Raw genomic sequence first — 16,517 nt, forward strand, 5'->3', positions numbered from 1 at the left:
CAACATATACACAGAATTTAGGGCCTGAGGGACCATTATGATCATAAGATCTGACCCTCTGTATGCCACAGGCCATAGAACTTCACCAAGTGATTCCTGCATCTAGAACCCAGTATTAAAGTCAGGAATTTGCAATGCTCTCAGTTTTGAGTGCTTCAAAAACATTTGACTTGTAAATCGCTATCACCATAACTAAGATTTAGTGAAAGCCACAGCCCCACAGAAGTTTCGCATGTAAACATCAGTGTTTAGCATGCAAGTGAGTTGTCAGTCAAAAAAATCTTTAAACATGGAAATGGAATTCAGATCTCTGGAGAATGGAACTTGTTACCAGATAGTTGACTGATCTTAACAATGATACAATTCTATCATTGTTAAGTTCATTTATTCTATGTAAATTGCGTGACATATGAATTATGAATGAAAACTCAGTGTACGTATTATGAGTCAATCACGAAGAGGTGCTGAGCAGCTGCAACTCCCATTGGAGCCTGAGGGAGCTGTCGGTTCTCAGTCACCCTCTGAATTTTGTCTTATATTAAAATTATCCTGAGTCCTTTGGCAGTACACTTTTGATGAACCATTGTTTGCATTGTGTTGGATTTGGGGTGAAACCAAGACTCCCTTGCAGTCCATATGACTGACTTCATTGGAGCCAGGATTTCGCCCACTGTACTAATGTTTAAGGTAATGCTGTACACAGGAGAGCATATGAAATTATCAGACCAGATATGATGATAGTGATGCTATTTTAAGACTATTTAACAGTCTTTATAATACACATTTAAAAACCCACATGACTGTGACAACTGTGTCATAAAAAGATTGGGATGTGTAGAATGAAAACGTATCAATGTGAAAACAGTAACAATTTCTGAAGGTGACTAATCAGAATGTAAGTTTTATCAAAATTTCAGTTAAGTTACTTGCTGAAAGAGAATATTTTTCAAACAGCTCAGAGCTTTCAGCAATTAAAAAAAATAAATTAGACAACAAGCTAGACTAAGAGTCAGGAGAGAGAGAGTGTGTGTGTTGATCTTGGCATTATAATATTTTATATTGGATCTGCAGGTTTTTTCCACTGGGCACTTGGTATTCAGACCGTGCTCTCTTGATCCTTTGTTTTGGTCTATGCAGTTGGTTTTTATTTTTTCATCATTTAGTTGCAGTCATTCTTCATCACATGCTGAGTAGTGTTCCTATCTGTACACAAATAGAGGCATCTACATTTAACTTGTCTCTTGTAGGTCTGCCTATTGCAGCTCTTTGTTTTTATTAGATCACTGATCAGAGCTGGCCTTAACATTATTGGGTAAGGTTGTGAAAATAAATTTGGGACTCAACCTCAAAATGTAACCAGATCCTGGCCATTATTGTGATTGCAGCAAGGTGGTTTTGGGCATATGCCAAAACTTAACTGAATCATTTCATATAAAAGTGAGTGGGAGAATCTTTGTACTAATACCACCTCTTGCTGCAGGAGAAGTGGAGCACATGTAGTTTGTTCTGGAGTCCATACACGGTTCCCAGCATCTACAAGTTTATCAAGCTTCAATTGTCCAAAGAAGCTGGGGGCAAGAGGGGGTCCTGCTAGGTTCCCAACCGTTGTAGGGTTCAGTATGATGGCTGGGGAACTTCAGCATGTTCTTCAGGATTTACAAACTTATTAATTATTGCAATGAATGTCCAGTGAGGTTGATATTTTACACATGGGAGAACTAATGCACAAAGGGTAAGTGACTTTACCAAGGCCGCAGAGAGTCGGTGTCAGAATGGGGAATTAAAGTCTCTTGCTATAGAGCTGTGCATGTAGTCCACTAGACCAGATTATCCCTCAGGCCACTGGGCTGCTCTCAATCGTGGCCAGAGGTCACAATGGGAGAGGATGTGGATTAAACGCAGACAGCCACCTGGGAGGTAGCTTGCAGAGTCCTTTGTGCCATCACTGACAGTTCAGCTGGCACTACACTCTGTTTTGAATGGGTCTGGAGCCAAGTAACTGGTTATTCAGGTCCCACAAAGCCCAGCCTCAGATGCCTTTAGGAGTGGACTACATTAGTGACAATTTCAACCTTAGCCATTAGTTGTGTTTTCCAGGCTATCTCCACACAGACCAGGGCTGGAGGCTTTTAAAAGGCTGAGAGTACGCTTTGCATGTAGAGGTCCCCCCAGAAGGAAGAGAGCGTGCGCAGGCCTAAAAAAGTGCTCCTCTCATTACATAGCAGCCAGCCCGCAGAGAGTTGAGCCAACGTACCGGTGATGTTCAGGCCAAGCTCTCTCACCCCCCGAGAGAGGAAAGCAGAAACTAGCGAGTTCCCCTCTTGTTCTCTGAGCGATAGCTGTGAAAGATGTGAGGATGCTAAAGGGGAAAAGGGCAGTCAGGAGAGAGGAGGTCCCTCCTCACACTCAGTTGCAGAGAGGTGGAGAGAGAGTAGAAGCACATCAGGATGCAGGTGCTGTGCAACCAGGGGTGAAAGTAAAATGCAGATTTTACTGGTACGGGGCCGCTCTGGCCCCCACCCCGAAAGGGGCGAGGCCTCGGGCGGAAGGGGCGGGGCTGGGGGGTCAGCATCTCCCAGCCAGTCTGTCTGTGCTCCCTGGCCCGCACTGCCCATGGCTCCAGCGGCGATTTAAAGGGCCCGGGGCTCTGTCCGGCGCAGCTGTGGTAGCGGCAGAGGCGGCTGGAGCCCTGGGCCCTTTTAAATCGTGGCCCCGGGGCAGCTACTTCTTTTGCCCCCCCACCGTCAGTGGCCACTTTAAAGTCAGTGGTATGGGCCGGTCCAGGCGGCTACCTTTTACCGCTACCCTGTACCAGCCCGTACCCCCTTACTTTCACCCCTGTGTGCAGCATCAGGGCACTGCCCTGTGATTATTGTGTGGCACTTTGTGACTCCATTTAATGATGAAGCAGCTCTCCAGCAATTCAGGGATGAGTGTCACTGTTTGGAGATCAAGAGGTCTGGACTCAACACCCTTAGCTCTTTCTTTCTGTATTAACACAGACTGTTTGCTGGTGGATTAGTGGGGAAATAGGGAGTACGTTTGAATGTCCACTCTTATGCAAACAGGGAAGAAGTATAGCACGATTTTTGGCTCAAGGACCCATGGTCAGAAGAGGCCCCAGTGACCAGCAACTAGTACAGTGCACACTTGATTGTGGCCAACTGACCACATGCTGCTGATGCAAGACCCTCGTTCCATGGTTCAGCCCTGTGCCCTTCAAACCATGTCAGACGGTGAGTGAAGGGATTAGTGCAGATGGTAATGGAATCATGTAGTTCCATGCAGCCAGCATGCATGGCACACACTGTTGGCTGTGGGAAGAAGGAGTGAAGATTGATTTTCAGGGCGAGATGGGGAAAGCCAAAGTTTTGGTGGTCCCCACCCGGTACGCTTTTGCTTCCCCTAGAGCTGGGAGGGGAGGGGGACGACAAAAATTGTTGTTTCACAGGGAATTCTACAAATTAAAAAATAAAAATTCTGTTTGAGAAGGGGGGGAGGAAATTGAAATTTGCTATAAAATGAAATCCTGAAAAAATTAATTGCAAGTTGATTGAAAGTTTCATTTTGATTTAGACTTTTTAAAAAATTGATATAATGTAAAATAAAAAGATAAAACAAAGTTTGTTTGGAAAGAGAAAATCAAAACATTCCTTTCCCAAAAAGGTTTAAACTGAACATTTTGACCATATAAAAAGGATTGTTTGCAATTTTTTTCTTTCAAAATGAACTTCCATCATAATGTTTAGCTTTCAATGAATTGGTGTCTGTCGGAAAATTTCCAAGCAGCTATACTCCTCCTCCTTTCCCTTAAATCACTGGCATTTCTTACTTACATGTTGTGCTCCCTCTGAGTAAGAGAATCAGGCACATGTGAGATTGCCAGGTATTAAAACGGTGTTGATCTAATCCATACTTTGCATTTATGGAGCTCACCATCAGTTATCATCAGCCCATTTTGTTATGAAAATGTGAACTACAAATATAGCTTAGTCACCTGATCTTGTTGAGAGTATGGATAATTGGTTAGAACTGGAAAAAATCAACAAAAGAGTTCAAAATTATGCAGTGGTATGCATGTCTGAAGTGGTACAGAGGCCTGTCTAACCTGGCGACTTTAGCAAAAGAAACACATCCCAGCTGAATGAAAGGTTAGAAAATACTCATGAAATTTACTCTTCTTCATATAGGAATATGACTATTTGATGGTGCAGTTTATAATTTAGAGCCATATTTAATGGTCATAAGGGTAATATAGCCATTGTAGCATTTGTGAGTGGTGGTAATTATGTTCTTATTTAACAGCAAGGTTTCCATGCTCTTTGATCTCTCATTTCATTTTGTTTTTAGAAGAAGTCATGTATTGTCCTTTGAGGTATTCTATATTATCCAAGGCTAGATTACAACATTTTCTACCAAGGAGTTGTGCTATTTCAGAATCTATTGAGTAGTTACCTAGCATGAGTAAATACTACCGTTCTGTGAACAAAATCCTGTCTTTAGTTTCGGGAGCTGTATTAGGGCGGCTTGTGGGGTAAGGTGGAACAGAACAGTGACAGTGACAGCGACAGCCATGCATTCTGCACAATACACACTTTGCAGTTGCATGGCAGGATGGCTTGAAGTAAGCTGGCACAGTATGCTGCCAAACTCATTTTAGTTCTCATTTGATCAGGAGCAGCACGTGTCCCTGGCTAGCTCATTCGACTGACTACATCATAGGGGCTAGCAGGAGGGCAAGACATGTCTCCTATCTGGTGGACGTGGGAAGTGGACCAGTGCACTGGCTGAGTGCTCCACCTACTCTTCTCTTGAATTCTAGAGGGAGATCATGTCCTGCTGCTTTCCTAGGGACGGGGAAGGGAAGATGCTCCTTGTGCCTTCTTGCTTCCCAGAAAGCTAGTTCAGGACAGGGCAGGCTCTAGCCTGTAGTGGAGAAGTCAGTTCCCAGAATTGGTCATGGGTAATACCTGGTTCATGAAATATCCTAGATGAATTCTTGATGCATTTCCCATCTGATTGAGACTGGAATGTTGTCTCTCTTTGGGTTTAAACACTGACCTTTCATTAATAGTATTTTTAGGGCAATACATTCAGTCGGGACACTTGCATTTGAAATACCTAGATTAGTTTTCCTTCTACTAGTTAAGCTGTAACTAATAAGGTTGCTTAATATCTAACAGACATATATTTCTTTAGTGTCAGGATACAGTTCTGATATTTTAATTTCTCACTGAAGGTAATGTAAAAGATTGCTATGATTTCAAAACAGCACTACCTTAACAATATGTGCAAGAACTTACATACATTACTGCAACAAACATGATATGCTAATATAACAGTAAATCAATATTTGGTTTCCCACCATACTGAACAGATGTCATTTACAATGCAAAGCACCCAGTTCACAAAAAAATATTTTGAAACATTTGCCGACAACAGCTTAAACATGCTATATATATGTGGCCAGCCTTCTAATATCTGACTTCCTCAAACAGAGGTTATCTCATGGCAAACACATCTCTTAGAAACACATCTGATCACTTTTAGAGTACATCTACATTAGAGCAGGATGGTGTAAATTCCAGCTTGCATACACTTACCTGAGCTAATTCCATTTGAGCTAGCATGCTAAAAATAGCAGTGTAGTTGGAGTAACGTGGGTGAAGGCATAGGCTAGCTGGCTGAGTATGAAGCTGGGAGTCCAGGCAGTTACATACTTGGGCAGCTAGCCCAAGCTGCTGCCCACGCAGCCCAGGCTAGCTCAAATGGAATTAGCTCAGATAAGCGTATGCAAGCTGGGACTTACACCATCCAGCTCAAATGTAGACATACCCTTAATGTGGCATGAGCGTTTTACTCTGCTAAATCACAAAAGAATGGAAGTATGTTAGGTTTGTTGGTATTCAGGAGTTGAGCAAACATTGACACAAGTACAGTTTCAGTTTCTGATTTGTTGAGTGATGTTAATACAACTAACGTGGTTGAATTATCACCTTAGAATCAGGGTGTTCTTTCCCATGAGTTTCTCCTTGCTCTAGTGAGATCAAGGGTTGTGAATTTCAAAGACAAATTGCCTTTAGGCTGACATGCCATTGGACTATGCTGGGCTAATCAGGTTTGTCACTGACTGGGGATTACTTCCCCCCTATTTGAATTAACAGAGTATGGTCAATGAATTAAGGGGGCAATGCTATTCTCTCACTGTGGGAGTGGAGGATCTTGGCTGTCATAGAACCAGCTGGTTCCACTGTGCATTGGGGTTGGGGGGTATGGTTCCAAAGGACAGGAGACAGATCCTCAGCTGGTGTAAATGGTCACAGCTCCACTGACATCAATGGTGCTCTGACAATTTATAGCAGATTGATATATGGCCCCAGATGTTTTCATCCTATATGGTCCACAATCAGCAGATCTCCATTAGACTGAGCTCTACAAATTGAAAAACAGTGAGAGCTGTTGTATTGGAATATAGCATTTACAAAGACCTTCACACTCCCCTCCCACCCCCAGCCCTTAAATGTACCAAGATACTATCTGCAAGGTTTATTTTTATCTATCTTAGGTACTTACAGGGTCCCCATTACTACATGTATTTATCCTCACAACACCCCTGAGAGGTAGGGAAGTGCTATTAGCCTCATTTTACTGATGGAAAACTGAGGCACAGAGCTACTAAAAGCAGGGGACTGGACTAGATGACCTCTTGAGGTCCCTTCCAGTCCTACAATTCTGTGACTTACCCCAGCCACACAGGAATTCTGTGATGGAACAAGGAGCTGAACTTGGGTTAAAACTAGAGCCTGATCCCCCAACAATTATACTTGTATTTACAAGCACACTGGTTTCCCTTGTGATGGTCCTCATAATGCAGGGGGACTGCATGTGTGTGTCAGGGCTTCCAGTATTTCATTCTAAACTTACTGTATTTTACATAATGGAAAATCATCAGTCCATGCTAATGTACCAAGAAGGTTTTGTATGACTATGAATTACACATAAATTACATTCAGGGCATTCATCCTGCCTTCTAACACATGGGCAGACAAACAAATATCTGAAAAATGTGGGAGGAAAGCAAATTTGACTTGAGGAAATATATTTAAGTATTTTAAAATAGTAGAAATGGAGCTATTAGTAATATTTAAATGGCATTTGTAAACACAGTTACTAATAATACATATGCATGCAATGAACAAAGATGCTAGTAGAATGCCTAAGCCAAATTTTGCCTTTGGATACATGTGCACTTAATTCACTGAGCCAAATACTGCAGTCTTTACTCAAGCAAAACTATTGACATCAATGGGAGTTTACCCTGAGAAAGTAAAATTTGGCCCAATAGATTCTGTGTGCACATAGCCAAAGGTAGCATGTGTCCCCACATGCACAGACAGTTCTTCTTAATAAGAGTCTGCCTGCTGTATGTAAAAGAACAATTGGTAATTAGCTTATAAAATTAAATGGTATTCAAAATGGCAACCAGTTTTACTACCTGAATGTAGCTGCTACACTCTAAGGCCTGCAATCAGATCCACCTGGACAGACCCTTACACCTGTGTATAGTTCCATCGACTGCAATGGGACTCCATGCAAGCACAAGGGTCAGCCCATAGAGATCCAACTGCCAGATCAGGACAGAAAATCATAAGCATCAAACATCATGTCTCTGACTTCTAGAGTGACAACTACTATACTAATAAAAACTGGTTTTCATTTGAATGTGTTCAGTGCCGCCTAGTTTATCAAGCATTAAAACACAGGTTTGGGTCTGATAGATTTTTCTGAAGAGAAAAAAAGAGTCAGAAGTGACTGGTCTTACCATTTTTGTCTGCTCTTCTCAATATCTAAATAGAAAAAGAGAGAAAGGAATCACTTTCTGTATACAGATGTCAGAGTAGCAGCCGTGTTAGTCTGTATCCGCAAAAAGAAAAGGAGGACTTGTGGCACCTTAGAGACTAACAAATTTATTTGAGCATAAGCTTTCGTGAGCTACAGCTCACTTCATTGGATGCATCCGATGAAGTGAGCTGTAGCTCACGAAAGCTTATGCTCAAATAAACTTCTGTATACACTGTATGACATAAAGATTTTAAACAATGAGCATTTGCCTTTTTTTTTTATTCCATCATCATATTTTCACAATGCGGTAGCAAGAGAAGCCCCAAGTTTGCTTTTGTCCCTCTCTTACAGTGAGCTTTCTTTAACTCCAGTGCTGTGCACTCATAAAACCAGGGCCCTAGTAATTATTTGTGTTTGTTTATATATATCTATAATATTGCTGACAAGCACTGGACATATCTACAGAGTTATACATATATATCACTGCAGTTATACAAAGCACTTGTCAGCAATTAAAATGTCTAAACCTGAAAGGGAAAATAAAATCTCTGCTCTGAAGGGGTTATAATCTCATCCACAAACAAACTTGCACTGAAATAACTCAATTGGTTCTCATTTGTGATTGCAGTGCAAGTCTGTATGTGAACACTCATTTCCGAATACAAGTATCCTATGTCAATTTAACTTGATTTGGTACCTGTAAAGTAAAAAGCACCCAGACTTGCACCAGAATTTCTAGAAGTGTGAATTAAAAACCAATTTAATTATTTTGGTGCAAGTTTCTATGTAGACCAGTCCTAAAGGTACAAGGGGTGGTACAAACAATGGACAGAGTGTGGATATTAGAGTGCAGTCAATCCAGGACCCATGGGTTGTTAAGTGATTTAAAGGAGCAGAGAGAGACTCTGTAATGGAATGTTAAACTGTATTATACTATTCAGCCACTAGGTGACATTGTGTAAAATACCTCATTAGAACACTCCCATCCATACCTGGCAGAGCATTAAAGGATCTAAAAGTGAACATGTCTGGTATGTATAGGCAAGCTCTGTAGCGAGTCCATATCTGGTACAGAAGAACATGACATGGTGTCAGGAGTAAACTAAGAACCGAAACAGAAAGAAAACAACAACAAAGGTTGCAGACAAAAGAAACAGCAACAAAGGTTGCAGGATCTCATCAACAATCCATTCGTCATTGCCTGAGAAAATTCTGCTTTGATAAACCTTCAGAATGAACAGACTGGAAACAAGATTTTGCAAGATTTTGCATTATTAACAAGCTACACAAAGAAACTGGAGATACACAGGTATCATCTTTAATATATGGTATGGGGAAGCAGGCACAGCATATTTTAAAATCATTTGACTTTACTGAATACAGTCACAAAGATGACTTTGAAAGGGTTCTGGCTATGTTTGATGAATACTTTATACCTCAGAGAAATGTGGTTTATGAAAGAGCATGTTTTCATTAGAGAATTCAATTTCATCAGAGAACCAGGGGAAAATGATGAATCTTTTATAAGAGCTCTGCATGTATTGGATAAAAATTGTGATTTGGGGGAATGGAAAACATGAAAATATCAGACAAGCTGGTTATTGGGTTAACAGATAAAAATCTTTCACAACAGCTACAACTGAAGAGAGTTAGCCCTAACCACAGCTATACAGATAGCAAAACAGTCAGAATTAGTTAAACAACAGAACAAAAGGCAGGAGCAACCTGAAAAACCTGAGCCTAGCCTAGAAGCTATAAACAGACATTTTAGAGTTTAAGTCATTATCATAAAACCCCTGAGACAGGGAGAGAGAATTCCCAGGCTAAGAGGGACAAATTCCAGCCTACATGCACAAGGTGTGGAAAAAGTCATATCCTAAGATATGATGCACATCCAGCCAGAGGTGCGCCGTGTAATACTTGGACATATGGACAGTTTGCAGCTCTTTGCTGCACCAAAGCAATAAGGGAGTTAACTCATATTACAGACAGACAATCAAGAGTCATTGTTTCTGGCATCTGTCACTTGTGATGACACAGAGCCTGCCTGGAGAGTGAAATTGAATATTTTTGGCAGGACTACTGGCTTTTAAATTGACTCAGGAGCTGAGGTCATACTCATCTCACCTTCAACCCCTTTCAGAAACAAAGTTACTTGACACAGCTCTGACTACCCCTGGAGGTATTCTGAAGTGCAAGTCCACTTCACCACCAGAACAACTTACAAAGACAAAAGCTATGCATTTGGAGTGTATGTGACCAAACACCAGAAACCTTCTCAGCCACAGTATGGCACCCTTGGTGGGCCTAGAGAGAAAGGAGGACGAACTCAGTGGACGATTTGATGATATGACTTTTGAAAGGAGATCCTGTACAAATAAACATAAGAGACAACGCTGGATCATACAATGTACAAACACCTCGACCAGAGAGATCTTGGAAGAGACTTGCTGCAGATTTAGGCGAATTCAGAAGACATCATTACCTGGTTGTCATGGACTATTTTTCCTGATATATAGAAATAGTGAACTTGAAAGACATAACATGATGCAGTGGTATCGAGAAACTGAAGTGCACTTTTGCTCACTTTGGTATTCCGGAACAACTAGTGATGGACAGGGGACCACAGTTCACTGCAGCAGAATTCAAGTCATTCTGAACAAAATATGATTTTGATCGTATTACTTGGAGCTCTCAAGCAAACAGAGAGGCTGAGAGAGCTCTACAGACAGCCAAGAAAATCTTATAGCAGGAAGATCCATTCCTTGCTCTTCTAAACTACAGATCAATATTAAAAGCAGCTACTGAATATAGTCCAGCACAGCTCCTGATGGGAAGACAACTCAGAACAATCGAATGAACGACAAGGATGAATACATCTGGGGTGTACAAGCAAGCGCTGCAGTCAGTCCATGTCTGGTACAGAAGAACTTGACAGGATCCTTCAGGAATGCCGCTGGGAGGCTGCTGCAAACATAAGAGACTGTGAATAAAGACAAAAGGTTAAGACTGGGCAAGGGAGCCAAAGGGAGCACTCCGCAGAGAACGTTTAGTGGTGCAAAGGGATCAGACTGGGTTCAGGAGGCAGTGAGATCAGATATGTGGGAGGAAGTTTGTGCATTGCTTTGAAAGTGGGGGGAAGCTTGAACTGGCTGTGGATGAAAAGGAAAAAAAACGAGTGCAGAGATGTAAGAATGGGGAAAGCAAGGTCAGGAAAATGGCAGAGGAAGATGCTGTTGCCAGCTGTGTTCTGGATGGACTAAAGTGGGGGGAGAGGCCAGGAAGACGGAGACTAGGCAGGAATTAAATAAAGAAAAATACATTTCAAAAGGGAGCTGCTACCATGGTTTGTTGTGGGGAGAAGAGATACAAAATTGAAACGTGTGGAGTGTAACTAATTTGTATCATGACTTTTACTAAGAGATCTAAATTCTTATCTACAGATGGTAGAGGCCTGTATTTACCCCACACTGCAAACAGTGCATGTCCCAGAAGCTGTCTAAATAATCAGGTTGAAATGTTGGACTCATCACTCAAAGCCTGATTTGGGGACCTAGATGGAAGATAAGCAGATGGATTCTTCCAGCCCTCCTGCCATCTTGAAGGAAGAACACAAGTAACGTGAACATCTGGGATGAACTATAGTCTGTTTGTGGCCCTCCCCACACCCGCCCCATGCAAAATTTTGGGCCAGTGGCTCTGTGCTATGCTCAGCATTCCCCCCTGCCCCCAGCCAGCCCACTCACAAGTCTGTTTCTGAGTATCTTGGAGAATGCCACTCTGGAGCAGTGCTCCATGATGCATGGGTGTTGGGAATCCTCCCTCCGTAGGATGCTTCCGTCCCAGCACAGTGGTTTTTATTGCCATTTAAGGCCTTGTACCCACCCGAAGGCTGGCCAAGATAGAAACTTGTTCCTACTGGGATCCGAGGCAACCAGTCAGATAACAGCTGAGCATTATTAATAGGTTGCCACAACACAGAAATGGAAAGCTTCATCTGAACAGAAGTTTCTACAGAAATATGTAGGCACACAGAATGGGCAACATTTTCCAAATGGGCGTGAATACTTATGATAAGTCAAGGCGAGAGGTCTGCTTTCTAAGCCAGTTAGAACACAGCAGATCAGTAATGGTGCAGCTAAGAAGCTAGCTAGGATTAGTTTAAATAAATCACCTATAGTAGCATTACTTTATAGTCTTTATTAGAGATTGGACTAACTGAAAACCCAAGACCCAGCCACCCCTGAAATTTGAGCGTCCTAACCCTCTGTGTGATTGCTTTGCCTGACTGTATGTTGTTTGACCTGGGAACAAAGCTTAAAAAAATAAGACACAGATCCAGATCCAGGACTCCCTTCATAAACTCAGATCTGAACTTTGGGATGTTCAAAATCTAGATTCAGGTCCATTCTGAACTAAATTTAGTGGCTTTAATTAATCTCTGGTTAGGACCTCTGAACAAAGAGGACTTTGCAACTCAGCTCTCAATAGCACGATTGGGCTGCTCAGTTCCTGATTTTTTTTTTTTTTTTTTTTAACAATTCGCTGGAAACACTTTACTAACACCCAATTGCTAAAGTCTGAGGATCTTAAGCTTAAGAAAGTACTATTGAAAAGCAAAAGTGCAGGAGGACAAAGGACCATCTGGAGCCTTGTCAGAACAGTTTTACACTCGGTAATGTTCTTTTAATAGCTAAAATACAACACAAGGGTCCTAGCTGATATTGTGGGTTTTTTTTTTTTCATTTGGCAATCAGTATTAGTTTTTCTTCTGTGTTTTCACACAGAGCAAACATCAAAATGTTTCTCCATTTTGCCTGCTTCCTTGTTTGTGCACCAGCAACAGCGATATCTGTAAGAATGTGCATTGTACTGGAATTAGTAGCTGTTAGTTAATATCAGTTGTAGAGACAGCAAGAGAGCTCACAGTTGTTTTGATTCCTTTTTTAATGCCAAAGGACAGAGAGAGAGAGAGCGACAGAGAGAGTTGTGGATTTAAAAAATAGATATGTTGAGATCTAGAGCTAATTACTAGGGCTGGCTATGCAAGATTCTACCTGATTCAAAGAGGATAGCATGTAGCCCCCAAAGGGGAGGCAAATCCATAGTGGCAAGTGCAGAAATCCTGCTCCTTGAAGAAAAGGTGCATGGATTGAATTGCCTGCTGGGAGAGCCTGGGTAAGCATGGCTAATGGGTGGAATAATGAGAAAATAAGTGGGATGTATCCAACACAGAGCAAGTGGCACAACCTAGATAAATAGACCACACAACTTATTTGTGCCCTGAGCAATAATGACGTATGCACAATACCACCATCTGGGTGGTACAGCTACCACATGAACCAGAGACATCCAAGTCACTAGCAGTTGGTGCAATGTCCCGTTCTCAGCCTCCATGCAAGTGATTATATTTCACTCAGCATTACATTAAAGTATTGGAGGCACCCGAAGGCAGGCAGAAGATTGGGAGCCCAACTATCATTTACGTACCTTCCTCATTATTGGGATGTTACCAGTCAGCAGCAGTCAGTTAAAAGAGGAGAACACAGCCCAATCTACCCCAGCATCAACACACAGGAACATGACGCTTGGCTGGATACACGATTACTTTTGTTGGAATTGCAGCCACATAGATATAGGGAGAATTCAGAAATCTATTACAGCATCCAAACACCGATGTATTTCGGTGGCAATGTATTGACATCAAAGGCAGTCATGCGCCGTATTGTGAGTACACAGGAACAAAATGTAGGTAATGTTCACTGTGTTGCAATCATACTTGGCTAGTGTACAGCTTAAGATCCAGCTTACCTGCCCCCCACCTCCCTTTAGAGGGATACTTTGGTGCTCTTTTTAGGCCCAAACCTTCTGCTACTTATGTGTTGGTGAATCTTTGTGAGATCACTCAGAGAGGATATTCCCCAATTTAGGATGCTGTTATCTTTAGCTGTAGGCTCTACTCAAACTCTTATCTCTTTTTTTCTTGCAAACCTGTGATTCCACCTCTTTGTAATGCATGTGCAGAACTCCCTTTTGCGGAAGTTATGCACACACACCAAGGGAAGAATAAATCTTGTAGGATCAAAGTGATATCCAGAAGCAGCATTTTTATTATGTCTACAGGCCATAAATATATATAAATATAACAAAATGCAATAAAAGGTAGACGTCTCTTAAATGATTACAGGAGGGGCTTATAAAAATCATTAAAAGTAGCAGTGGTTTTTACTGAATGCTCAGTAAAATTGTTGGGAAACTTCTGGGAATTTTAATGTGGTCACTTCAGAGGTGTTTATAGATGTAGGGCCCTTACTGCGAGTTTCATTGTTGATGAATATAGATGTGTGGGCCTGCACACATGGTTACAAACCTATATTGTATTTTGTATTTTGAAGGACTCAGCAGTGAAAGTTGGGGTAATGTAGTGTGGATCTATGGAGCTTGTTGAATCAAAAACATAAATGCACAGACTGATTCAATCCTGCAAACTTTGCCTATACAATACTAAGACCTACAGAGGGGCTACATTCTTTGTTAATGTCGTTACACTCAATCCCACAGCATGTGTAGACAATGTATATGGGCTCAGTCTTGTGCAAGCTGCTGAGCACTCGGTGGCTGATCCAGCACGTAACCAGATGCTCACCTTTGAGTACGCCCATAGTCCTGCTGAATTCAAGTGAGACTCGTGCTCAAGTGCTTTTCTGGATGAGGGCCAGAATGCTTGGCCCAATCCTGCAGGGCGAGGAGCAACTTCTGAAAAGGTCTGAGGTGCTGAGTGCCACCTTCAGCAGTGGGAACTGAGGGTGCTTAGTCTCCTGACGATGGCAATCAGCACATTGTAGGTTAGTTTCTAAATACCCTCCCTTCCTCTAGAGTCTACTGGGAATTGAGGGGCCCCTTTGCTTTCAGGAGATACCCAGCACCCTGCTGGATCTCTCCTTCTTGATGATAAGATAAGAAATACAAGTAGCAGACAGTAAATTCCTGAAAGTTAAATTATTTTTGGCTCAGCTGTAAATTCAACAGAGGTATGGCTGTGACTCTCCCCTGACAGTTTCTTCACATCCAGACCTGATCTATAATCTACTGTCATCTGTGTATGTTATTCATTTTCTAACACAAATATGTGATGTTTAAAAATTCATTTAGGGTCCTATAAATAAAAGCAGACCAGGTCCCAGATCCTAAACACGTTTTGTCTATAAGCAATGCTCTAAATTATTATTTTTTTAAAAGTAATATGGTCAAACCAGGAAAAGAATATAAAGAGTTGACTGATCCAGAGGCAAAGCAAGACCGTGGCACATTTTAGATTTCGGCTTTGACCATTTTTCCCTTTAAAAAGACAATTTCATCTGTTCCTCGTTGGGAGAGCTTTTAATGCCACCTTGGTTTAGGGGGCATTTCTAACCAGTCTAGCCGAACTTGCATTATCAAGGTTTCCGCGGTATTCAGAAAAGAGGGCTAGTATAGTTCTTCCTTAAAAACACCTTGGCATGCGCCTTCGAAACTTCCCATCACCTGGACCCTGGCTCGGGGCAAATCGCTGGGAAATCCATTGAACGCCCAAGGAAACCGCTGCGAGGGATTTTTCCTCCGGTGCCCGGCCACGGGTTGTTTTCTCAGCCTCTCTCCCGCCAGGACGCGATATCTAGCTGTGGTTACTGCGGACGTGGGCACACTGCAGCCGGCTGCAAGGCTGCGCTAGAGCCTGACTCCCGCGTACGCCTGTTTTCACTCTCCCAAGAACTCGCCCCTCCAGCTCTGCTGCCGCGCCAGGCGGGCTGCGTCCCGCTCAGCCCCGCACCCCGGCTGCCCCCCGCCCTGAGCCCGCCCCTAGCGCGCCTGGCCGAGCCAGGCCGCCCCGGACTTACATCGAGGAAGATCGACATCCCTTTGGTGAGCGGCAGGGCCGGGCTGAGCCCCTCGGAGGAATTGGTTGAGGAGGGGGACATCTCCTGACCATCCTCCATGCCTTCTGCCGGGGAGCGGGGGCGCTGCGGCCAGGCTGGGCTGGGGCTCGGCTCCTGGAGAGACGCCGCCGCAGCCGCTGCTGGAGGCTGCTCACGCTGGGCTCTGGCCAGGACCCCCTCCCCGCGCTCCTCCCTTTGCTGATGGCGCTACAGCCCGTGTCAGTTTCATGGAGTCACATTGCAACGCGATCGCTCCCCAGGGACCAGCCCCGCAGGGTGGGCAGATCCCGCCGCCTTGCCTCCTTGCAGCCGGGGGGCAAAACTCCTCCGCTCTCCCCTGGCCCGAGCCGTGATCGCCAAATTACCAGGGGCTGGTGCGCGAAACAACAGCCCCTTCCCACGCGGGCTGCTGCTGTGGCTCAGGGACTGGCCACCTTGAAACCATCCTCGAGGGATGGTGAGTTTTAGCCCAGAGGAGATGTGCTCCCCTGGGCGCGCGCTCTCTGCACCCCTTTGTGCGTCTGCACGGGCGGGGAGATCAGCCTGCATGGGCCTAAATCTGCCATTCAACTGAATGCCTAAACCCATCGCACGTATTAATTTACTCCGTCTATTACTCGGAAGGATGGGGGCTGAGGCGGCCAGGAAACACACTGGGACATGACTGATCACCACTATTGCAAAGCGGATAGTGCTGGTGCCTTATAAATGGGCAAAACCAGAATGGAAACTGGTAAACAAGAGTCACCACTTGCTCCA

At 43.3% G+C, this 16,517-nt stretch overlaps 1 protein-coding gene across 3 annotated transcripts in view; it reads right to left on the reverse strand.

Moving 5' to 3' along the window:
• Positions 1-16,275, reverse strand: part of NECAB1 (N-terminal EF-hand calcium binding protein 1) — a 121,038-nt gene extending 104,763 nt beyond the window's left edge. Inside the window, exons 1-2 of one of the 3 annotated variants that reach the window (XM_037892320.2) lie at positions 15,720-16,275; positions 7,823-7,847 (exon numbers count right to left, since the gene is read on the reverse strand). In XM_037892320.2, coding sequence (XP_037748248.1) covers positions 7,823-7,847; positions 15,720-15,818 — 124 coding nt within the window. In that variant the 5' untranslated portion in view covers positions 15,819-16,275. The remainder of the gene's footprint in view (positions 1-7,822; positions 7,848-15,719) is intronic. The other 2 variants (XM_043539364.1, XM_037892321.2) reach the window with 2 other exon arrangements.
• Positions 16,276-16,517: the final 242 nt, after the last annotated feature.

This window comes from Chelonia mydas, chromosome 2, assembly GCF_015237465.2.
Source record: "Chelonia mydas isolate rCheMyd1 chromosome 2, rCheMyd1.pri.v2, whole genome shotgun sequence".
Lineage (NCBI taxonomy): Eukaryota > Metazoa > Chordata > Testudines > Cheloniidae > Chelonia > Chelonia mydas.